Source organism: Anomaloglossus baeobatrachus, chromosome 4, assembly GCF_048569485.1.
Source record: "Anomaloglossus baeobatrachus isolate aAnoBae1 chromosome 4, aAnoBae1.hap1, whole genome shotgun sequence".
NCBI lineage: Eukaryota > Metazoa > Chordata > Amphibia > Anura > Aromobatidae > Anomaloglossus > Anomaloglossus baeobatrachus.
This window is the reverse complement of record NC_134356.1, coordinates 559,680,343-559,706,051: the sequence shown is the minus strand read 5'-3', so window position 1 is coordinate 559,706,051 and position 25,709 is coordinate 559,680,343. Positions and strand designations below refer to the sequence as shown.

The 25,709-nt window shown below is 45.2% G+C and overlaps 1 protein-coding gene across 2 annotated transcripts in view; it reads right to left on the bottom strand.

Moving 5' to 3' along the window:
* The window catches only part of LRRC28 (leucine rich repeat containing 28), a 90,815-nt gene that overhangs the window by 37,798 nt on the left and 27,308 nt on the right, over nt 1–25,709 (bottom strand). The window contains exons 3-5 of one of the 2 annotated variants that reach the window (XM_075345991.1): nt 17,942–18,130; nt 11,154–11,194; nt 213–250 (exon numbers count right to left, since the gene is read on the bottom strand). In XM_075345991.1, the coding sequence (XP_075202106.1) occupies nt 213–250; nt 11,154–11,194; nt 17,942–18,130 (268 nt within the window). Of the gene's footprint in view, nt 1–212; nt 251–11,153; nt 11,195–17,941; nt 18,164–25,709 lie in introns of both variants that reach the window. The other variant, XM_075345990.1, reaches the window with a different exon arrangement.

Here is a 25,709-nt window from a genome sequence, read left to right as displayed (position 1 = left end):
AAAAAGGCTTTTGTGCAAGGTATTAAATATAATTCAGTAAGTGTGTTTAATACTTTTTCCATGTGTCATTTCTCATTCTTACACATTACTAAAATTGGTAACATGTTCAATGCTTATTTCACTCACTGTAGAAGATTTGGGATCATAAGTGTAAAGTACATTATTCAAGTAGACCGATAGATGGCCAAATTATCAAATAAAAAGACACTTACCTTCTGGGACAAACGCAATGTTATTTGAATGGAGATACCTTCAGAAAGAAGAAAAAAAAAAACAAAACACAGGAACAGCTGTTACCTTGAAGGACTTCATCTAGGACATACATTTCCAGACATGTTAATACACTAGAAGCATCAAGGGCAAAGAAGTGATACTGTTCTTGTATAAAACTGATGATGGCAAGCAGAAATATACGATGGCATTTGTTTAACTCATTCCTGACCACTTTCACTTTTCAGAATCACCAGTCCCGAATACTGCAGTGCGGTCACTAACTTGTAATATCATATAAGCTCCAAACATCTTGTTCAGAATTAGTGTGCACCTGCAGCTAGGGTTTTGTTTATCCTGTTTTTCACATGACTTCTGCACAGTGCATGCTTCTCCTACGCACAATACATGTGGTCTGGGTAAGTCATATGATAGCTAGATATAAGCTCAAATGATACCCGACTCTGACCTCTGACTTTTTTGTTCAATTCACAAAAATGGCATCAAATTTCCAAAGCTATTGTGTTTAAGGAATAACATTTTGTCTGGTCATTATTAGTGATGAGCGAATATATTCAGACGTGCTGTCTCCCGCATGTTTGAGATAACCAGCACAGGTAAAGGAGACAGCTTGGGACTGGTATTTTCAGGCTGGGAAGATCCATGTTTATTGGGCTCTCCCCAGCCAAAAAAGTAGCAGCCTGCAACTGCCCCATTAGATGTGCCAATTGTGGCGGTTTACCCAGCTCATCCTGACTGCCCTTGTGTGATGGCAATCGGGGTAATATATGGGGTTGATGTCAGCTGCAATTTGTCAAAAATCACAGCTGCTAAGAAGCTTTAGGTTGTTAATGGAGAGGTGCCCATGAGACCCCCAATTACCAAACCTGTAAGTAAAAAAAACAAGCACATAACAATCCTTTAATTTAAATAATAAAAAAAACCAAAAAAAAACCACAACACACAAAACACATCCTCTGTTACTAATTTATTAACCCCCAAAACACCATGGCAGGTCAGTTGTAATACACACAACAATCCCTGCTCTGCTACATCCAGAAGCTGCAGTGATGGAAAACGCCATCACTCACTGCAGCTCCTGGTACACACAGAGCAGCGGGGGACCCGGCTGTGAACTCTGGGGTCATGACTGACATTACCACTGTACCAAGTGTGACCACAGGTGAACCATATATAGAAATGCAGGGCACGTCGGCACAGCAGTCCAGCACCAAATAATCCAGACCCGAATATTTCATTATTCGCCCATCACTAGTCATAAGGTTTGTGCTTTGCATTTTCACCTATCTCTTGATTTACTGAGCCCCCATACACAGCACAGAGGGATTCTTGGGCTTCATTCCTTACATACCACACAGACAACAGACAAAAGCAGCAACAGCATGGCTAAAGCCGGTTTCACACATCCGGCATTTCGCTGCTTTGCCGGAACAGTCACACTCCAGTACAGTGCAATACAGTACAATGGCATCGTCGCAAGCTCCGGTCACATGCTGTCATGTGACCAGAGCTTGCCGCGATGCCATTGTACTGTATTGCACTGTACTGGAGTGTGACGGATCCAGCAAAGCGTCGAAATGCCGGATGTGTGACACCGGCCTAATACAACAGTACTGAGCAGGGTAGCTGTGAATCCAGCTAAATATTTTAAGCACAATATTTTTTGTGTCTCCCTGTTTGTTTTTTCACTTTGTTTCTTACCCCTATATACAGTACAATAAAAGGGGTAACCTGGCACCTCACTGTGCTGTTTTTCAGAGTGGATGGAAGACAAGTTCAGTAGGTATATGGTGAGAGAGGATGGAGCAGGGAAAGAAGAGGCTCATAAATGGAGAAAGAAGCAAATTTCTCTAACTATACTACAAAATTTCTTATATTTGTTTGTACTATTGATTTATACAAAGGAAAGTACAGTTCCCACTTAAGCATTGAAAATGTACTATTCAATAAAATATACTGAATATACTACAGACAGGCCTGATTCTACATGATCACTTCCCTTGTGTGAAGGTCAGCACTTTTTTTTATAGGGGTTAGAGCTCTGGATTTTGTGATACAAATATTAGAATGGATACTTAACAGCAGAGTTTTTGTACATTTTACAGCACAAGTCTGACCAGGAAGAACTCTAATAACATAACACAAAACAGACCTTTGGCATAATAATGGAGGCATGATCTGTGCCTGTGGGTAGGTTTTACAAGTGAAAACATTTTAAAGGGAACCTGTCAGGTGCAATATGTACCCAGAACCACGAGCAGTTCTGGGTGTATATTGCTAATCCCTGCCTAACCGTCCCTGTATACACTAGCATAGATAGAGAGACCATTAGAAAAAGTATTTCTAAAGATCCTTTATGATGCTAATGAGCGCACGGACTAGTCGCAAGGGTGTTATTTTCCTCCACTAGCCCGCCCTTTTAGCATGTTAGCACGCCCGCAGGGGTGATAACATGTTATTCAATGGCCATTGCCCAGAGTCATCGGCATGGACGTGCATACCTGTGTCTGTTGTCACCGCCTCAGATGCTGGGTTTAGAGTCAGTGCGCATGATCAGAAGTCCCGGATTTCCGGTCATGCGCACTAGACCTTTCTGAAGCTGGGACACATACACCTGGCTTCATATTGCACATGACTGGAAGTGTCGGGACTTGTGATCATGCACACTGACCCTAAACCCGGCGTCTGAGGCTGTTACAATGGACACAGGTACACACATCACCGCCGATGACGCTGGGCATTGAATGGCATGATAGCACACCCACAGGGGCGTGCTAAGAGGGTGGACTAGTTGGAGGGAAAAAAACAAAACAAAACACAACACGTCCTTGTGACTAGTCCCTGTGCTCATTAGCATATCGTAATGGATCTTTATAAATACTTTTTCTAAAGATCCTTTTATCTATACTACTAGATACAAGGACAGATAGGCAGGGATTAGCAATATGCACCCAGAACTGCTTGTGGTTCTGGCTGCATATTGCACCGGACAGGTTCCCTTTAACCTGTGCCTAAACCTTGTTGTATCTCAGGTCTCCCTAAATAGTATGTAAGGGATTGATCAGATCCCGGACAACCCCTTGAAGACATGAGATATATCCAATTTATATTTATCCTCTAATGTGCTTCATTTGGAGATCACTTATTCTGTATTCTAGAGATAATACAGGTTAGCAAAAAAAATAAAAATATAATATTCTCAATTTATTGTGCTACATGGTCGATTATTCACACTAATGACCCTTTGTGTCTATTAGAAGGATTTTGTGACTGCTAAAGAAACTTCAGGTCATTAATTATATGAGGACAGATAGACAATGACACAGGTAAGGAAGAAATTGATTTCACAGCGGTTTTCACATTTGTGCCAGAGGCATGTCACAATGACTTTTCTACTCTGCTTAATTTTAGAGAGGGTGTTCAGGCTTTGTCCTTTGTACAGGCTGTACCCACCAAGACACCCGGGGAGTCCTTCACCATTATGAAGGTCACATTGAGAACCAAGTGTCTGAGATCTGGCTGGCTTCCTGCTGGCGGCAGTGCCATGTGTAATACACTCGCACTTGCCTGCCCTTCACTTGTCTTCGGATGAGACGAAGCTGACTGCCGCTTGTCCCACCAGTCTGAAGGACAATCTCCCTTACTAAATCATCCTTTGTCTTGTAAAAATTGTACTTTTAATTCCTTAGACACTTTAGCTCCGGCTACACCTGGTCTAGACATAGTCCAGGTTTTAGAGAATATAGTTGAGTGGAAAGATTTGCAGGACCCTGATCTGGCGACCATACCGGTAGTGCGTGGCTGCAGGCCCACAGTCCACCTGCCACCATCCCTGGTACCTCTTCTGGTGCGGACTAATGACAAAGCCACTGACCAAGGTCCTGCAAATCATTTCCTCTAGAAGCAAGCCTAAAACATTAGGAGACTTCTACTAAGTCTTGTGTTTTGATAGAAAAAAAAAATATATGACTTGTAGCTTTCTTTCTTGGACTTTGTACTTTTCTTTCCAAACACAAGATAATCCACACACTAATTTGGTTTACGCGTTAACAAAGCAAATATGTGAGTGACAATCTCTGAATGGTGCTGGATACAAATGTTCTAAGGTTATAGCCATGACTGACAATCATCGTGTAGTAAAGGGATTTTATATGGAAAGTCGTCAACGTTTATGCACTGCGAATCGCATATAATTTTGGGCTGTATCCAAGAGAATTAAAAAAATTGCAAGCACAAATGCAGAAGATAAAAAATTGAGAAATGGTTCAAAGTATCCTTGTCACCTAGATAATATAAAGATGGAGATACTTCGCACTACAATGGTTTGAAAATAATTTCCAATATTTATTATGAAGGTCTTTGCAATCCAAAATAAACGTTTCGGTCACAACTGGACCTTCACCAGTCCGGATTGCCGGGAGACATCTTGTAGTAAGCGGTGGATGCCGCACTATTGTGCTGCTGCACACATACTGTATGTCTCCTGGCAATCCATACTGATGAAGGTCCAGTTGTGACCGAAACGTTTATTTTGGATTGCAAACACCTTCATAATAAATATTGGAAACCGTTTTCAAACTATTGGAGTGACAAGTATCTGTCTTCATATTACGGGTTTGGATCGGAGTTGTCCACAACGAGCTGTAGAAGTGCCACAGTTACTTTATGACCAAGGTATAATGGAAGTCATGGCCTAGGGAGGATTTTTTGCATGTTTCTCACACAAAATCGCCCACTGTTAGAAAGAAGGTCAAATGGAGTCTGATGCTGCCTCATTCAAGTTAATTTTTAGGTCAGGGGTACAATCTAATAACAATAGCTACATGATTTCTGCCATCAATCAATTTGAAGTACAACTTGACAATGCAGTCTTCAGATCGAAAAAAAAATTGAGCAATGTGCGCAAGAACATCTGTCATTATGGTTGCATCCAAATGTTTGTATACTTTTTAATATTCCTTTTCCATACATGAATGTGGCAGATTTATCAATGTTTTAGCCAATTTTTAGTAACCAAGCCAAAACCTTTAGGGGTTGTCCACTACTGTTATATTGACATCTTATCCAAAGGATAGGTCAACAATACCAGATCAGCTGTTTATGGTGTCAGATTAATGTGGTCAGTTGAAGAGCAGTGCAGCACAGCACAGCTTTGTCAGCTGTATAGTGGCGGTGGACGGGAACTGCAGGGCCCCTCCTTTTCATTATAATAGGGGCAGATGTTCCGTACCCATCCGCGGCGACTGCAGTTGATGTTATTATATGCTGCTTGCAACTGATCACATCTGGTTGACTCCAGCACCAGAAACGTGCTTGGTGCGCACCACCACCCATCATAAATTGGTGACCTATCGTATGAATAGCCCATCAAAATAAAAGTAGTGTCCAACCCCTCTATAAATTAATAGAAAACTAGGTGTGCTAAACCTTTTGCTGTGCTACATATTTCTGAATGTACCGTATTTTTTTGGCTTGAGATGCACTGGAATATAAGACGCACCCCAAATTTAGAGAGAAAAAAAAAATAAAAAATGGGGTCATCTTATAATCTGGTGGTGTCCTACCAGAGGGGGCGGCAGCAGTGGTGAAACGGCGGGGGTCACAGGAGGCAGGGGCGGTGGTGGAGCAGGACGAAATTGTGGGTGTCCCAGAAACTGTCAGCGGTGGCAGCAGCTGTGCTGGGGCTGTGATGGCGGCTGCTGAGGGCAGTGACAACTTCAAAGAAATGGCGCCCGGAGTCGGCGTATGCGCAGATTGAGCTATCGGCTCAATTTGACAAGCTGAGATCTCATCCGGGGGCAATTTTCGTGCTCAGATGAGACTTTGAGCTGAGAGCTCCATCTGCGTGGACGCTGATTCCAGGTGCCATTATTTGAAGCCCTCACCTCCAGCACAGTCACCGCCCCAGCCCAGGCACCGTAGCCCCATCACCAGCATAGCCTCCACAACATTGCCCCTGCCTCCTGCTACCCTTCTCCACCCCCCCACCCAGTAAGCTACATTCAGATTATAAAACGCACCCCTCACTTTCCTCCCAAACGTTTGGACAGAAAAGTACATCTTATAATCCGATATAAGTATTTCTATTTGAAAGTTGAAAGGAAGTGGTTTAGTCTTGACAGGGCCTTCAAAAAGGGCATGAAATAAATACATTTATGTTGCAGCCATTCTGAATATACATAAAAAGTTGCAAAATGCTACATTAGCAGGTGACATTTGACACATTGGTCTCCTGTTCTTGCTAAATTCACTAAATAACTTTAAAATGTGGTAATAGCTTAATTTGGGTCACATAATACTGAGTGATGGAGTGGAAGTGGGGACAATACAGAATTAGTATAATTGCGCCATTTCTTGATAAATGTGGGACAACAGCTTGAAATGTTGTCATCTATTTGTATGTATTGTTCTTGCTTATTTCTACAGATTCCTACTTGTTTGAAGATCTGATGCCTCTTCATGAACGTAGTATGGCAGATGGGTCTCAGTAAGTTCTTATCTAACAATTTATGTTCAGCAGCACCAATATCAGAGGAACTCTTACCATGGGAAAATGTCTGTACAATGCAACAAGAATCTGGGCGGCTTCTGCCTGTCCACTACGACCACCACATGCACCTGACTGTTAATGATGACTTTTAGCTAGCCAAGGTTAGGGGGAACCAAGTAATTCTGAACATTATTATTAAAACTGGTTGCAAGAAAAAAATGTGGTGATATCAAAAATATTATTACCCAGATAAGAGCTAAATGATTTCTGCCATCACCCAAATCTGTATTCCTAAAAGCTGGCCTTGTTGCCATATTGACACTAAAACCCTGTGCGCACTGGAAAATGGAATTTTCTCAAGAAAATTCCGCAGGTATTCAAAGATTACCGCACCCGCGGTAAAAAAACGCAGCAAACTGCACCCGAAAACCGCATGCCGTTTGCCGCGGTTTTACCGCGGCATTGTTCGCGGTATTGCCGCGGTTTTGCCGCGTGCGGGTTGGTATGTGCTTTATTGCATTCAATGCAATAAAGCACATTGAAGAAAAAAAAAAAGAAAAAAAGTCATTTCATTCTGAGATAGAGAAATAGACAGAAGAATAGATAGAAGAATAGATAGACAGACAGAGGGATAGATAGAAGGATAGATAAAGGGATAGATAGTCCCTGTGAGCACACTACATTTCCCACGGTCGGCAGTGAGTTCACATTACCGGCCGTGGGAAATGCCCTGTGGTTACCTCTGCTGTCTCGCTGCGAGGCTGCATTCAGCGCAGTGTGTCAGTCGCAGCTGGATGCAGCATCGCAGAACGCCGGAGCTGTGGATTACGCCGGAGCTGTGTGTTGGAGGGGTTAATAAAAGGGTGAACGAGGCTTGTTTGTGTTTTATTTAAAATAAAGGATTTTTCGGTGTGTGTGTTTTTTTCACTTTGCTTACGGGTTGATCATGTCATGTCATAGACGCTGGCATGATCAAGCCTGGAGTTAATGGCGGTGATCCGCCACCATTAACCCCTTGTATTACCTTGACTGCCACTGCTACACGGCAGCAAGAAGAGCCGGGGACACTCCGGTACTGCCGCATAATGCATGCGACAGTCCCGGGGCAGCTGCGGCTGATATTCTCGGCTGCGGAAGGTGGGAGGGAGGCGGGGGACATTACCCCTGCCCCTCGCCCTCCCCATCCTGAGAATACCGGCTCGCCGCTGTGTGCTTACCTCGGCTGGACGGTAAATATACAGCGGAGCACACGTGTTTTGTTTTCTATATTTCCGTTTGATTTCTATGTGTGGTCTGTGTGTCTGTGTGTTTCTGATATGTGTGTGTGTGTGTGTGTTTACTCTCTGCTCTGCTTCCTCTTCCTGTAATGACATCACTTCCCTGCAAAACCGCAGACAGGCGATGTACATTACCGGAGGTAAACCGCGAAATACCGGAGGGAATAACGCAGGAAAACGCAGTGAACAGCACAGAATTTGCTGCCTGCGTTATTCGCTGCGGGATTTCACGATTACATTGGAGTCAATGGAGTGAAATCCCGCAGCGACGTGAGGAAAAGAATTGACATGCAATTGTTTTTGCTGCGGGAATCCTGCAGCAAAACATGCAGCTGTCAAAATCCGCCTAGTGCGCACAGCATTTTTTTTCCCATAGGTTTTGCTGGTGATTCACTGCAGAGATGTTATGAACATTTTCTGCAGCGAAACATGCCGCAAATCCGCAAAAAATCTGCGGCAAAATCCAGTAAGTGCGCACAGGGACTTAGGCTGTGTTCACACACTGCGTTTTTGACCTGCGATTTTGGTGCGTTTTTGCTGCAGAAATTTCTTGAGAAATTCTTGTAACCTTTCTGCAGACATTCCCCAGCCAAACCTATGGCAAAAAAAATGAGCTGTGCGCACACTGCGTTTTTTTCTTAAGAAAATTCTTTCTGTAGATTTTCTTAAGAAAAAGAATGAGCATGTCACTTCTTTTCTGCAGCTAACTGCGTTAGTTACCATAGATAATGGAACAATAACGCAGGGAGCAACCAGCGGTAAAAACGCACCAAAAACGCACCAAATCGCGGTAAAAACGCAGGTGTGTTTTTGGTGCGTTTTTTAACGCAGGTGCGCTAATCCTTCATTCTCAAGACATTTTCTTAAGAAATTTCTTAAGAAAAATCCTTTTTCTAGTGTGCACATAGCCTAATGGTCATTAAAGACAACCAGGTAGAACGTGGCCAGTTGTTTGATTCCCACTACTCCCTAGTATTTTTTTTTTTTTTTTAAAATGCACCATACAGTTGCAGAGATATGGGCCTTTTTTTTCTACAGTCATGGACAAAAGTTTTGAGAATGACACCAAAATTATATTTTCACATGATCTGTTGCCCTCTGGTTTTTAATTGCGTTTGTCTGATGTTTACATCACATACAGAAATATAATTGCAATCATATTATGAGTACCGAAAGGTTATATTGACAGTTAGAATGAGTTAATGCAGCAAGTCAAGCCCAGATCTGTGTAACCATATGGTGGATCTCTAGAGAACCGGTCATAATGATTTAATATGTTAAAGTAAAGATATGGCCAAAATGGGGCTGTTATACAGATTTAATAGATACCTATAGTGCAGAAATCCGCAACCTGGTATTTTAATTCACTATAGAGGATTTGGTGCAATATCCTTTCCATGCATCAGGGTGGGACTTTGGGTAGGGCCATCAGTTCTGCACAGCCCCTCTTTATTTGCATGAGCCTTTTTTTTTCATTTTATACTAGCCCCACCGGCAGCCAGGGTGTCAGTTGCACACATTCATCTACCAGAGGGCTTCAACAAAAGGGTACTGTGGCCGGTGTTCGTGACGCACATCCGGCCTAGTTAGCGACGTTGTTGCGTGTGAAACGTACGAGCGATCGCTAACGATCAAAATGAGTCACCTAATCGTTGACACGTCGTTCTAATCTCAAATATCGTTGCTGTTGCAGGACTCTGGTTGCTAGTCGTTCCTGCGGAATGAGGAACAACATCGTACCTGCGGCCGCCGGCAATGAGGAAGTAAGGAGGTGAGCGGGATGTTCCGGACGCTCATCTCCGCCCCTCCGCTTCTATTGGGCGGCCGCTTAGTGACGCCGAACGAACCTCCCCCTTAAAGGAGAGATTGTTCGGCAGCCACAGCGAGGTCAGTGAAGAGGTAATTGCGTGTGACGCTGCCGTAGCGAGATTGTTCGCTACGGCAGCAATCACCCCGTAACGCGCCACCGATGTGGGCAGGTGCTATCGCTCGCGACTTCGCTAGCGATGTTGCAGCGTGTAAAGCCCGCTTTAGACGCAGTTGTTGGCTGTATAACACAGCCAGTATTTACCATATATGCTGTAGACTTCTGACCCTGCTCCATACATCTGCACCTGATGTACACCGCACACGTACAGCAAACGTCGAGAGGAGTTGACGTGTATGGAAAGTGAGTTACGTGCAACCTTGGGACCAGTGACAGAACAAATTGGGTAACAATTACAACCATCTAATCGCAATTGAGGTAGCTCACACTGCAACACCAAAGGAAGTTATTATATGCAATGTTGCAGGACAACACCGTTATCTCAATGACATTTCATCATGTAGCCCTGGCCTATAGATATATATCATAATTGCTTCTTTTGTAACACTTTCATCCTTCGAAGAGGGCATTGACAAAACTGCCAAGACTGAGTCGCCTCTGCTGCTGCTTCTAGCATTTTAATGATGAAGAATAATGTTGCTTGCAAGAATATCTTTAAAAAGGGAAGCTGTCTCCAGGTTCTCTAAAAAAACGGTATCCACCACCTTTTTGCTGCCTACTCTGGCACTCTCGCAGCCCCTTCATAGCCTCCCTGCCTGGTATACCCAGGAGAATGCCTTCTAAAAATGTTCCTGTCCATACACTAATCAGCGCGGAGTGGTCCAATCTCCGGACTGTGTTCGGTGCCTCTTCTGTCTATATAATCTCCATATCTCCGGCTTCGATTCACGCGGTTGACGTCATCCATACAGTCTGTTGCGCCTCTGCAGCTCCTTTTCCCTTCTGTGCAGACACTAGAGTTGGACAGACTTTGTGGATGATGTAGGAGAAGGTGCCACGTCAACCAAGGATAGAGAGATGGCGATTATGGGGCCAGAGGAGACTCCGAGCACAGTCTGGAGATGCCGGGGACAGAGGAGGCGCTGATTAGCATGTAGAAAGGAACAACTATAAAATTTTCTTAGATATGCAGGGCAGCTGCACCCTTATGAAGGGGTTGTGGGGGATATTCGTTTTGACTTCTGAACGATGGTCGACATATTTTTTATATATGAAATATCCTTTAAGTTTGTAACAAGTAAATCAATGAGTCAAGTAAAAAGGACTGTACTGCCCTCTAGTGGAAACAATGGAATAAAACAGGTAATATGAAAAGAGACGTACTTACAATTCAACAAGATTTGGTAGCTTCTGGGCAAGATTCTCCGGCTGCAAGATAGTAAAAGAAAAAACATCATATTGTACATCTGTAGAAGCAAAGGTGAAAGCTTGAATTATTTGTTTTAATCTACCCATTTCAAGGTCCTCTTATTTATTATGGGTCCAATATATTCAGGCATAGTAATATACAGGGTGGTCCAAATGTAGGTGGACAGAAAAATAAATAACATATATAAAATGATATTTATTAACACAAGCATAACATTGACAATTAAATTTTATTCTGAACAATAATACAAAAGTCCTTAAATTTTATCAATGCAGGTGTCCAAACTGTTTTCCATTACAATTTGCACAGATTTGAACTCTGCCTCTTATGCTTTAGGGTGCTTTACACGCTGCAACATCGTTAGCAATAGCACCCGCCCCCGTCGTTCGTGCGACACTTGGTGATCGCTGCCGTAGCAAACATTATCGCTACGGCAGCGTCACACACACTTTCAGCGACGTCGCTGTGACTGCCGAACAATCCCTCCTTCAAGGGGGAGGTGCGTTTGGCGTCATAGCGACGTCACTGCAGCGTCACTAAGCGGCCGCCCAATAGCAGAGGAGGGGTGGAGATGAGCAGCCGGAACATGCCGCCCACCTCCTACATTCCTCATTGCCGGTGGTCGCAGGTAAGATGTTAGTCGTTCCTGCGGCGTCACACATAGCGGTGTGACGCACGCAGGAACGACGAACAAATAGCGGTATGCACCACCAACGATATGAAAAGGAGCGACGTGTCAACGATTTTTGACGTTTTTGCGATCGTTAATAGTCGCTCCTTGGTGTCACACGCTGCGATGTTGCTAACGGCGCCAGATGTGCGTCACTAATGACGTGACCCCGATGATATATTGTTAGCGATGGTCATTTGAATTAGGCTGTTGCTGTAACTGGGGAACAACCTGATTCATTAGAATTTCAAGCTACTTCTCTCCTGTGACTGTTCCATCAAAAAATATTGTCCAAAAACACCAAAACTTAAAATACCACCCCAAACATTGACACCAGGCTCATTTAGTTGTTGCTCTAATGTTAAATGCATGTTCTCATTATACCAGTAAATACAATGTCTGTCTGTTAATATGGCCGGATAATTTGAAAGAAGCGTCATCACTCCACATAAAGTTATCTAAAATTACTGGATTTTCTTCAATTTTGTTAAGCATAATCTCACTAAATTGCAGCCGCCTGTCTGCATCATCCTCCAATAAACCATGAATTAGACGTGGACGATAAGCTTTCCACCCAATAGATTTCAGGATACGCATGATAGAAGCTCGTGAAATTCCCAATTCTTAGGAGACTCTTCTGGTGGACTTTTTTGGATTCTGAACAAATGTTTCAGCAATAAGTTGTTTATTATTTTCTGTACAGGCTGTTTTGGGTCAACCAGTTTTTGGAGCATTAACACCTTCACGACCGCGGGCAGTAAAATTACGTCCTATTTTAACATGACTTAACGACCAGGGATGTAATTTTACTGCCTAAACTTCATTTGATTGCCGTGGCCATAGCAACGGCTTTCAAATGATGTCCCCTGCTGTTTCTTACAGCAGGGGACCTTTGCTTCACCCCAAAGGGGGTGGCATCGCCACCCCCCATCGACGATCGATGTGATTGGCTGTTCAAATCTGAACCGCCAACCACATCTTTCGCACTGATTTCGGTAAAAATAATACCGGAAATAGTGCGATACTGTGAGATCCGGCTATGAGATGCTGTAGAAGCTACAGCAGATCATAGGTGGATCTCAAACATGCCGCCCCCAGCCCCTGCAGCACTGATTGGAGCGATCGTGCTATGACGCGCAATCGCTCCAATCAGTGTGCAGTGGGGCGGTCTGATCTGCCGGTGGCCGCCCTCCCCAGGCCTGTGCTAGTCTGGGGACCCTCCCCCAACATGTCTGCAGCGTGCAGCACTGGCTGGTACTAGTGGTACCACGCCACCGCTGCTGCTGCCGCCACGTCACGGAGCAGGAGCAGTGAGTATTGCGCTCACCTTGCAGCCCCTGCGCGCTCTTCTGATTGCTCCTGCGCGCTCCCGTAATGGCCCCTGCCCGTGCCCCCCTGCGATCTGCCCCCCCCCCGACATCCCGATCTGCCCCCCGACATCCCAATATGCCGGCCTCCCCCGTGATCTCTATTCTGCAGCCCCTCCGGTATCTCATCCCGATCTGCCCCCCAGACATCCCGATCTGCCCCCCCAGACATCCCGATCTGCCCCCCCAGACATCCCGATCTGCCCCCCCCCCGACATCCCGATCTGCCCCCCCGACATCCCGATCTGCCCCCCCGACATCCCGATCTGCCGCCGCCAGACATCCCGATCTGCCGCCGCCAGACATCCCGATCTGCCGCCGCCAGACATCCCGATCTGCCGCCGCCAGACATCCCGATCTGCCCCCCGACATCCCAGTCTGCCCCCCGACATCCCAGTCTGCCCCCCGACATCCCAGTCTGCCGGCCTCCCCCGTGATCTCTATTCTGCAGCTCCTCCGGTATCTCCCTCCTCTGCTCTCCCCCTCCTCTGCTGTCCCCCCGACGTCCTCTTACCTGTCTTCACCGGCCGATCACATCTGCCTCCATCGCTGGGTCCTTCTTCCTGGGTCTTCTGCTGAGCTGTCCAACTTCCTGCCTGCTGGCTGCTGCTGTAAAGCTGTTCCTTGCCTTCTGTTCCTCCTGCTAATCCTCTGGGTACTGTGAGTATAACTTTTTTTTTTTTCTTCTTTTTCTTCCTCTATCCCCTTTCCATTTTTACACCTCATGCGTCCGTGCGTCCCGCCGAGCGCTGATCAGGGATGCAGATAACGTATCTGCATCCGTGGTCAGTTTTCGGCGGGACTTTTTTCCCGCATTCCCGACGCTTTTTGTATCGCATCTGTCCGTGCGTCCCGCCGAGCGCTGATCAAGGATGCACATAACGGATCGGCATCCCTGCTCAATTTTTGGCGTGACAAAAAGCATCGGGGATACGGAAAAAAAAGTCACGCCAAAAATTGAGCAGGGATGCCGATCCGTTATGTGCATCCCTGATCAGCGCTCGGCGGGACACACGGACTGATGCAATACAAAAAGCGTCGGGGATACGGAAAAAAATGTATCGCATCTGTCGGATCAACATCCCTGCTCAATTTTTGGCGTGACTTTTTTTTTTCCGTATCCCCAGCGCTTTTTGTATCTCATCCGACTGTGCCTCCTGCAGCGGCCGATCAGTGCACTGCGTCTGTGCGTTTGAAAAGTCAAATGGCGTTCCTTGTCTTCTGAGCCCCGCCATGCGCCCAAACAATTGATTTCCACCACATGTGAGGTATCTGCGTACTCGGGAAAAATTGCACAATACGTTTTATGGTGCATTTTTTCCTGATACCGTTGTAAAAAGAAAAAAAAAAAAAAAAGCTACCTTGTTGCTGCAAAAATTAAAAAAAAAAAAAATAATTTTCACGGTTCAACGTTATCAACTTTCAGTGGAGCCCCTGGGGGTACAAGGGGCTCACTAAACATCTAGATAAATTCCTTGAGGGGTCTAGTTCCAAAATGGGGTAATTTGTGGGGGAGCTCCACTGTTTAGGCACCATGGGGGGGGGGTGTCTAAAAACGTGACATGGCGTCCGCTAATGATTCCAAACAATTTTGCTGTCAAATGGTGCCCTTCTCTTCTGAGCCCCGCCATGCGCCCAACAATTACTTTCCACCACATGTGAGGTATCTGCGTACTCAGGAGAAAATGGACAATACGTTTTATGGTGCATTTTTTCCCTGATACCCTTGTGAAAAAAAAAGCTACCTAGTTGAAGCAACAGTTTTGTGGTAAAAAAATTTTTTTTTCTTTTCACGGCTCAACGTTATAAACTTCTGTGAAGCCCCCAGGTTTTCAAAGTGCTCACCAAACATCTAGAAAAATTATTTGAGGGCTCTAGTTTCCAAAATGGGGTCACTTGTGGGGGAGCTCCATTGTTTAGGCACCTCAGGGGGGTCTTCAAACCAGACATGGCGTCCGCTAATTAGTGCAGCTAATTTTGCGTTCAAAAATTCAAATGGCGCTCCTTGCCTTCCGACCTCTGCCGTGCACCCAAACAATTGATTTTTACCACATATGGGGTATCGGCGTACTCAGGAGAAAATGCACAATAAATTGTAGGGTGCACTTTCTCTTTTCTCCCTTGTGGCTATGTGCGCACTTACCGGATTTTGCCGCGGATTTTCCGCGGATTTGCTGCATGTTTCGCTGCAGAAAATGTTCATAACATCTCTGCAGTGAATCACCAGCAAATCCTATGGAGAAAAAAAATCCTGTGCGCACTGGGCGGAATTTGACAGCTGCATGTTTTGCTGCGGGAATCCCGCAGCAAAAACAAGTGCATGTCAATTCTTTTCCGTACATTGCTGCGGGATTTCACTCCATTGACTCCAATGTTAATCATGAAATCCCGCAGGGAATAACGCAGGCAGCAAATTCTGTGCGTTTTCCTGCGTTATTCCCTGCGGTATTTCGCGGTTTACCTCCGGTAATGTACATCGCCTGTCTGCGGTTTTGCAGGGAAGTGATGTCATTACAGGAAGAGGAAGCCGTGCAGAGAGTAAACACACACACAGATCTCAGACACAGACACATCACAGACACAGAACACATAGACACAGACACATAGAACACACATAGCAAACAAACGGAAATATAGAAAAAAAAAAAAAAAAAAAAAAAACACGTGGGCTCCGCTGTATATTTACCCTCCAGCCGAGGTAAGCACACAGCGGCGGCCCGGTATTCTCAGGCTGGGGAGGGAGAGGGGCAGGGTTAATGTCCCCAGCCTCACTCCCCCTCCCGCATCCGAGAATATCAGCCGCAGCTGCCCCGGGACTGTCGCATGCATTATGCGGCAGCACCGGAGTGTTCCCCGACTCTTCCTGCCGCCGTGTAGCAGTGGCAGCAGGGTAATACAAGGGGTTAATGATGGTGGATCACCGCCATTAACTCCAGGCTTGATCATGGCAGCGTCTATGTGACAGCTGACATGATCAACCCGTAAGTAAAGTGAATAAAACACAGACACCGAAAAATCCTTTATTTTAAATAAAACAAACAAGCCTCATTCACCATTTTATTAACCCCTCCCGTACCAAAGAAATGCAGCGATCTGTCCTCTATCTATCTATCTATCTATCTATCTATCTATCTATCTATCTATCTATTCTTCTGTCTATCTATCTACTATCTCAGAATTAAATGACTTTTTTTTTTCAATGTGCTTTATTGCATTGAATGCAATAAAGCACATCCCAACCCGCACGCGGCAAAACCGCGGCAATACCGCGGTGAAACCGCAGCAAACCGCATGCGGTTTTCGGGTGCGGTTTGCCGCGGTTTTTTACCGCGGGTGCGGTAATCTTTAAGAGCATGCGGAATTTTCTTAAGAAAATTCCATTTCCCAGTGCGCACATAGCCTTAAAATGAAAATTTTATGGCTAAAGTAACATTTTTGTGTTAAAAAGTAAAATTTTCATTTTTTCCTTCCACATTGCTTTGGTTCCTGTGAAGCACCTAAAGGGTTAATAAACTTCTTGGTTGTGGTTTTGAGCAGTGTGAGGGGTGCAGTTTTTAGAATGGGGTCACTTTTGGGTATTTTCTGTCACCTCGGCCTCTCAAAGTCACTTCAAATGTGATGTGGTCCCTAAAAAAAATATTTTGTAAATTTTGTTGGAAAAATTAGAAATTGCTGATGAACTTTGACCCCTTCTAACTTCCTAACGAAAAAAAAATTTCTTTCGAAAATTGCGCTGATGTAAAGTTGACAAGTGGGAAATGTTATTTAGTAACTATCATGTGTGACATATCTCTCAGATTTATGGGCATAAATTTTCAAAGTTTTCGCACAATTTCCTAAATTTTCACAAATAAACGCAAAAAGTATCGGCCTAAATTTACCACTGACATGAAGTACAATATGTCACGAAAAAACAATCTCAGAATCGCCAGGATCCGTTGAAGCGTTGCAGAGTTATAACCTGTCAAAGTGACACTGGTCAGAATTGCAAAAAATGGCCCGGTCATTAGGGTGTTTTAGTGGCCGGGGGTGAAGGGGTTAAGGATTGAGTTAGTGGCATCGAATTTGTCACGAATGCAGTAAATGGTTTGTCTCTTTGGGGCTTGAGTACCAAATGTTTCAACCCAATTTGCTCTAAAGGTTTCAGCATTTTGAGATTTCCAATACGCTTTTAAAATCCATTTTCTTTGATCTGTATTTAAATTATTTGCCATTATGGGTTATCTGAAAAGAAAACAGATTCGGGGGAGATTTATCTGTGAAACCTGGATCTTTGATACTGATTCAGTTGCCTTTAGGAACCAATCCGGTGCCACCTTTCAATTTCCAAAGAGTCTGTAGACTAAAAAGTGGAATCTGATTGGTTGCTAAGGGCAACTGAGTCAGTTTCACTTTACACCAGGTTTGATAAATCTCCCCCTTCATAACCCTATTACACATATTGTCCACCTACTTTTGGACCCCCCTGTATTATTCAGATGGGTAAGCACTCCTCTAATAAACTCGGTACTTGTGTATATATTGGTCTGTGTTATTGGCTTAATACTGCAGTAATCTTGTACAGAACACCAAAACGTGTCTCTCCTTCCTAAAATCTGGGTGCGTATCTTGACTTGTTGGCCTGTGCCCACTTCTGATTTATGTAGGCCATCTCATCTGACCTCCCCATTAGTTCTTGGGCCCTGTACAATCCACCTTACTGTACTCACCAGTGTGGTCAGAGAGTTGCGCTTCATATAAAGTCTCTCCAGATACTGAAGTCCTTCATCTTTCAGCAGTTCTATAGGAAAGTGGTTTAGGTTGCGGTAATTTAAGAAGAGATTCTTGTGTTTTTCCCGCCTGGCCACAGAGATGGTATGGCAGAGTTCTGAAGCCATGTTTGGCCGGGGTCCATCCATCTAGACAAAGTGCACATCAACATCTCAGATCATCTATGAGAGAAGACATACAGTAAAAAACATGGCGGGGTGCGCCCTTCATCCACCTACAAGTTGTGAAATTAAGGAATCACAACATCTACAATGATCGCTTTTAGGAAAGAAAACTGCAAATGACTTTACCATCAGAAAGAAATCAGAACATTAAAAAGGTTTGTCCACTATACAGTATAGTAACGAGTTAGGGGTAGGATTTTGTAGCACTTACAACCGTAATTGGAGAAGCAAGTGACAACCCGCCTCCTCCTACAGAAAAACTGTGTGCATGGGGAACTGTTTGTAATTTCTAGGAGGCTGACGGACAAGATAGCTATGCACAATGTGTGGCAAAGGCGCACTGAATTAACAGGATTGCACCAGCGGCACGGTGGCTCAGTGGTCACAACTGCAGTCTTGCTGGGGTCCTGAGTTCAAATCACACCAGGGAACACGTCTGCAAGGAGTTTGTATGTTCTCCCTGTGTTTTTGTGGGTTTTCCAGTTTCCTCCCACACTCCAAAAACATACCGTATTTTTCGAACTATAAGATGCACTTTTCCCCCCAAAATGTTTGGGGAAAGTGGGGGGTGCACTTATAGTTTGATGGCTGCGATGCGATGGTGGTGGAGCGGGTGAATGGGGGTGTGGTGGTGGTGGTGGAGAAGCTCATCAGAGGCAGAAGCAGGCTGTAGCAGCACCTACCGTGACCACGTGGGCCCGCTCATTATCTCTGTTCATATGCACTGCATCCTCCCACCCATCATCTCTCAGCGCTGAAGCCGGCGCTGACAGGTGGGCGGGATGATGGGCGGGGGATGCGCACATAATTAACAGCCGGCCCACATGATCATCCCTGGCAACTACAGCCTGGAGTAATCATGTCTGGCTATATTCACTGCCCTCCCCCCCCCCCCCCCCGCGCATCATCATGAGCGCGGTGGGCAGTGAATAAGTACGGTATACTCACCAGCCACCAATCGCTGCAGCATCGCGATGACCTGTCTGCTGGCCCGCTGATGTGTGGAGGCTATTCACCTTGTGACATCCCCGAACTTCCCTGCAGAAGTGTCACGGTAAAACACCACAAGAATACTGAATGCCTGGTGCACAGCCTATGCCACATAAATGCAGTGAACCCTCGCTGACGTCAAGGTGAACCCTGAAAAACCCCGGTGATCCTCCTGCATGAACTGTTCACCTTGTGCCATGCAACAGGCATTCAGTATTCTTGCGGTGTTTTACCGCGACACCTCTCTGCGGGGAAGTCCGGGGATGTCACAAGGTGAATACAGTTCATGTAGGAGGATCACTAGGATTTCCTGGAGATCCGCTACTGGGATGAACTCTTCACCTTACTCACCTCTCTGCAGACTCCCGGGACACGTCCGATCGGCTCCAGGACCCGCCGGTAAGCAGCTGATGCTGTCACCTGACAGCACAATCTGATAATTTACGTCCAGCGGTGAAAAGCCGGCAGGCTTTTTAACAATCAGAATCAGCTGATCTTCGCTATACGTAAACAATCAGATGATGCTGCCAGGTGACAGCATCAGCTGCTTCCTGGCGGGTCCTGGAGCCCATGCGACGTGACCTGGGAGTCTGCAAAGGCTTTTAAACAATCAGCTGATGTGTCATCTGAATCAGGTTCAAGGAACTGAATCCAATATCATCTGATCGGACGGCAAACGGATCAGATGATGCGTCATCATCTGATCACTTTGCCTTTGGATCAGATGATATTGGATCCGGATTGGACATCGCGGGACCCTCGACCCAGGACTAAGGCGTAGGGGTGGTGGGGGGGGGGGGGTAGTTCAATAAAGATGGAGTCACCAATTGTGTTGTGTTTAATTTCTAATAAAAATAGTCTCTGTGTTGTGTTTTTTTTATCTTTACTAGAAATTCATGGTGGCCATGTCTAATATTGGCCACCATGAATTTTGGGCTTAGGGCCAGCTGATAATACACAGCTGGCCCTAACCCCATTATTACCCAGCAAGCCACCCGATTGTTATGATACGATGTTCAACTACCATGGAGCAGTTTACCCGAACCGTAGGGCCCTAATGTTGACTGCAGCCCTGAACCTAACGCCAACTAGAAGCAGCCAGGCAGCACGCCTAACGCTCCCTATGTTCCTCAAAACCAGCCGGAGAACTACATAAACCTAAAGGCAGAAAGTGGAAAAGCTATCTTGCCTCGGAGCAGATTTTCCACAAAGGAGATAGAAAGACCACCACATATAATAACAGTTAGCAAGATGAAAGGACGCACACAGTCAGAGCTAGATTGAGCAAAAGCGAGACCGTGTACTAATGTCTAGGATACAAAAAGGACAGGATAGTTAACTCTGCAGTCCGCATAAAAATCCTAATATCCTACACGGAGTATGCCAAAAGGGGTAAGTAACCTAGTACTCATATGTACATACTTCGTACAATGCTCGGGTAACACTGCAGAAAAAATTACTAACAAAAAACCCTGCAACTAAGATCTCCAGCAAGAAATACCAGGGAGAAAATTCCCCCTCTCTGAAGGTACAAACAATTCTAGGAAAAAACACAAATACCTTCAGAAATAAAATGCAAACGCAAGACTCACATAGCATACAAAATGTATGAAACAAAACTTATGGACTTATCTTAGTAGAAGGCAGGAGAGCAGAACCACTCTGGCCAAAGGCTATCAGACGACTGGCAACAGCATGAAGTCCAAACACACCTATATCCAGATCAAGCCAGCACTGAAAATCAGGTGTGCAACAATCCAGTCACAGACCTCAATACACCAACACCAGCGACCGCCAGGGGGAGCCCAAGAGCAGAACCCATCCAGACAGCATTCACAACACCCGATACCAGGGCCGCTGGAAGAGTTTGTTACGGTGCCAGAAGATGGCGCTTCTATGAATGTGCCGTTTTCTGGAGCAGCTGCGGACTGCTATTCGCAGTAGGGGGGCAGGAAGCTTGGGCCACCTAGTACTTCGGATTCCAGTCCCCAGCTTCCTAGTTGTACCTGGCAGGACACAAATTGGGAGAAGCCCACGTCTTTTTAAATTATTTTATGAAATTCACGAAATAATAAAAAATTAAAAAAAAAAAAAAGGGCTTCCCTATATTTTTGGTTCCCAGCTAGGCACAAATAGGCAGCCGGGGGTTGGGGGCATCCCGTACATGCCTGCTGTACCTGGCTGGCATACAAAAATATGGCGAAGCCCATGTCGATTTTTTATTTTAAAATTCATTAAAAACAAAAAAAACCCCAAACACATAATGGGGGGGTTATAAAAAAAAACAACAAACAAACGGCCAGTTACAACTAGGCAGCTGGGGACTGGAATCCGCAGCGCAGAGTGGCCCAAGCTTTATGGGGCCCCCCCGCTGAGTATTGCAGTCTACAGCCACCCCAGAAAATGGTGCTTTCATAGAAGTGCCATCTTCTGGTGCTGTATCCAACTCTTCCAGCGAACCTGGTGCCGGGTGGCACGCTGGGTAATAAGGGGTTAATACCAGCTTTGTTTTATCAGCTGGTATTAAGCTCGAGATTCTTAATGTCAGGCTAAGTTTGACCCGGCCATTAAGAATCTCCAATAAAGGGTTTAAAAAAAAAAAAACACTATTAGAAATAAATAGACAGACACACTTAGGGACTCCATCTTTATTCCTCCCTCTCACCCCTCCAGGATCCTGGTCTTCTGTTACCGATCTAGCGGTGATGTCACCGCTTACCAACCCGCAGTCTCTGCTCGCTCATTGAGTGATTAGACAGTACGGGGAGCAGAAGCGTTCTTCCTCTCCCCCGTGCTTTCTGATATAGCAGAATATCAGAAAGCACGGGAGGAGGAAGAAAGCTTCTGCTCCCTGTACTGTCTAATCACTCAATGAGTGAGCAGAGACTGTGGTTTGGTAAGTGGTGACGCTACCGCTGCCACAGTAGCCTAATGTGTGGGTTACTATAGCAACGGTGATCTCCGAGCACCTGATTTTCAGCGCTGCTATTCATCTGCATGAGTCGGTGAATAGCGGTGCCGGTAAACGATCTAATAGATCATCATTTTCCGGTCACTTTTATTCCAAAATGGAGATTGAAGAGAATGGGTTGAATAAGGAAATGACATCAGAACACCTTTTTTTTTTCCTCACATCCAACTTTAACATTAGAACTACTGGACTCGTGACACCTATATAGAAATACATGGTGCAAAGTAGTCAAAATGACTACCTCAGTAGTTCTAGTGTTAATGAGCTGAAACAAGCAGTCAATAGTAACAAAAAAAGCATGAAAAGCAACATGAAAAAAAAGAAAGAAACAAAAAGGAAACAAAAAGCAAGAAAAAAAAAGAAAAAAAAAAAAAGCATGAGAAGAAGCATGAAAAAAAAAGCAGCTTTTTTTGTGCTGAAAAAAAAAAAAAAAAAGGCACCGTGGGCACATACCCTAATGTAGGTCCAGAGAAGCAGAGACACTGAGCCACTGAGCCCCAAGCAACACAGCTCATCCATGATCAAGGTATCTGGATCATCCATTAACTGGTGACATTCTCCACATACACTATTCTTTTAGAGAAGCAAGCTAGAGCTGCACAGAGTCAGGGCCAGCACCACAGCATGAAGGCATAAGTAGCAGATAGTAACTGGAGCACAGGCGTAGCTTCCAGAGTGTAAATATCAATAATGAGCCTTATTAGTAATGTATACATTAGTAATGCAATGTACTGTAGGGAGCCTTGACAAAATGATAGCATGGCTACCCATAAAAAGGCCTGCATACTTGCCAACAGCTCCAATTTTGCTTGGACAGTGCCATGAACTGAAACACAAAATACCGTATTTTTCGGACCATAAGACGCACTTTTTTTCCCCCAAATGTTGGGGGAAAGTTGGGGGTGCGTCTTATGGTCTGACTATAGGGCTGCGGCTGGGAATGAGGGTGCTGCGGGTCATCGGGGGCACGAGCAGGCAGCAGCAGCGCCTGCCGTGACCACGTGGGCCCGCTCATTACATACAGTTAGGTCCAGAAATATTTGGACAGTGACACAATTTTCGCGAGTTGGGCTCTGCATGCCACCACATTGGATTTGAAATGAAACCTCTACAACAGAATTCAAGTGCAGATTGTAACGTTTAATTTGAAGGTTTGAACAAAAATTTCTGATAGAAATTGTAGGAATTGTACACATTTCTTTACAAACATTCCACATTTTAGGAGGTCAAAAGTAATTGGACAAATAAACCAAACCCAAACAAAATATTTTTATTTTCAATATTTTGTTGCGAATCCTTTGGAGGCAATCACTGCCTTAAGTCTGGAACCCATGGACATCACCAAACGCTGGGTTTCCTCCTTCTTAATGCTTTGCCAGGCCTTTACAGCCGCAGCCTTCAGGTCTTGCTTGTTTGTGGGTCTTTCCGTCTTAAGTCTGGATTTCAGCAAGTGAAATGCATGCTCAATTGGGTTAAGATCTGGTGATTGACTTGGCCTTTGCAGAATGTTCCACTTTTTTGCACTCATGAACTCCTGGGTAGCTTTGGCTGTATGCTTGGGGTCATTGTCCATCTGTACTATGAAGCGCCGTCCGATCAAATTTGCGGCATTTGGCTGAATCTGGGCTGAAAGTATATCCCGGTACACTTCAGAATTCATTCGGCTACTCTTGTCTGCTGTTATGTCATCAATAAACACAAGTGACCCAGTGCCATTGAAAGCCATGCATGCCCATGCCATCACGTTGCCTCCACCATGTTTTACAGAGGATGTGGTGTGCCTTGGATCATGTGCCGTTCCCTTTCTTCTCCAAACTTTTTTCTTCCCATCATTCTGGTACAGGTTGATCTTTGTCTCATCTGTCCATAGAATACTTTTCCAGAACAGAGCTGGCTTCATGAGGTGTTTTTCAGCAAATTTAACTCTGGCCGGTCTATTTTTGGAATTGATGAATGGTTTGCATCTAGATGTGAACCCTTTGTATTTACTTTCATGGAGTCTTCTCTTTACTGTTGACTTAGAGACAGATACACCTACTTCACTGAGAGTGTTCTGGACTTCAGTTGATGTTGTGAACGGGTTCTTCTTCACCAAAGAAAGTATGCGGCGATCATCCACCACTGTTGTCATCCGTGGACGCCCAGGCCTTTTTGAGTTCCCAAGCTCACCAGTCAATTTCTTTTTTCTCAGAATGTACCCGACTGTTGATTTTGCTACTCCAAGCATGTCTGCTATCTCTCTGATGGATTTTTTATTTTTTTTCAGCCTCAGGATGTTCTGCTTCACCTCAATTGAGAGTTCCTTAGACCGCATGTTGTCTGGTCACAGCAACAGCTTCCAAATGCAAAACCACACACCTATAATCAACCCCAGACCTTTTAACTACTTCATTGATTACAGGTTAACAAGGGAGACGCCTTCAGAGTTAATTTCAGCCCTTAGAGTCCCTTGTCCAATTACTTTTGACCTCCTAAAATGTGGAGTGTTTGTAAAGAAATGTGTACAATTCCTACAATTTCTATCAGATATTTTTGTTCAAACCTTCAAATTAAACGTTACAATCTGCACTTGAATTCTGTTGTAGAGGTTTAATTTCAAATCCAATGTGGTGGCATGCAGAGCCCAACTCGCGAAAATTGTGTCACTGTCCAAATATTTCTGGACCTAACTGTATGCACGCACATCCTCCCGCCCATCTCTCAGCGCTGAAGCCGGCGCTGACAGGTGGGCAGGAGGACGAGCGGGGACGCGCGCATAGCAAAGAGCCGGCCGCATGATCACCCCTGGCAATTACAGCCTGGAGTGATCATGTGCGGCTGTATTCACTGCCCCCCGCGCGTCATTACTAGCGCGGGGTGCAGTGAATCAGTGCACTCACCCGTCCCCGTGTGTGGAGCCGCCCCCCTGCTGCACGCGATGTCTTCCTGTCTGTGCCGGTCAGCTGATCTGTGCTGAGCTGGTCAGCTGATCGGCACAGACAGGAAGACATCGCGATGCAGCAGGGGAACGGCTCCACACACACAGGTCAGTGACGCAGAGAGGAAGATGATCGGTGCTGGAGGGAGTGAGGAAAAGGTGAGTATAAACGTTTATTTTTTTCTCTGTGCTATAGGATACAGGCCATATACCAGGATGGTATATGAGCACGATGGGGGCATATAGCAGGATGGGAGTATATGAGCAGGCAGGATGGGGGGTATATGAACAGGATGGGAGTATATGAGCAGGCAGGATGGGGGTATATGAACAGGATGGGGGTATATGAACAGGATGGGAGTATATGAGCAGGCAGGATGGGGGTATATGAACAGGATGGGGGTATATGAACAGGATGGGGGTATATGAACAGGATGGATGGGGGAATATGAACAGGATGGGAGTATATGAACAGGATGGGGGTATATGAACAGGATGGATGGGGGAATATGAACAGGATGGGAGTATATGAGCAGGCAGGATGGGGGTATATGAACAGGATGGGGGTATATGAACAGGATGGATGGGGGAATATGAACAGGATTGGATGGGGGAATATGAACAGGATGGGGGTATATGAACAGGATGGATGGGGAAATATGAGC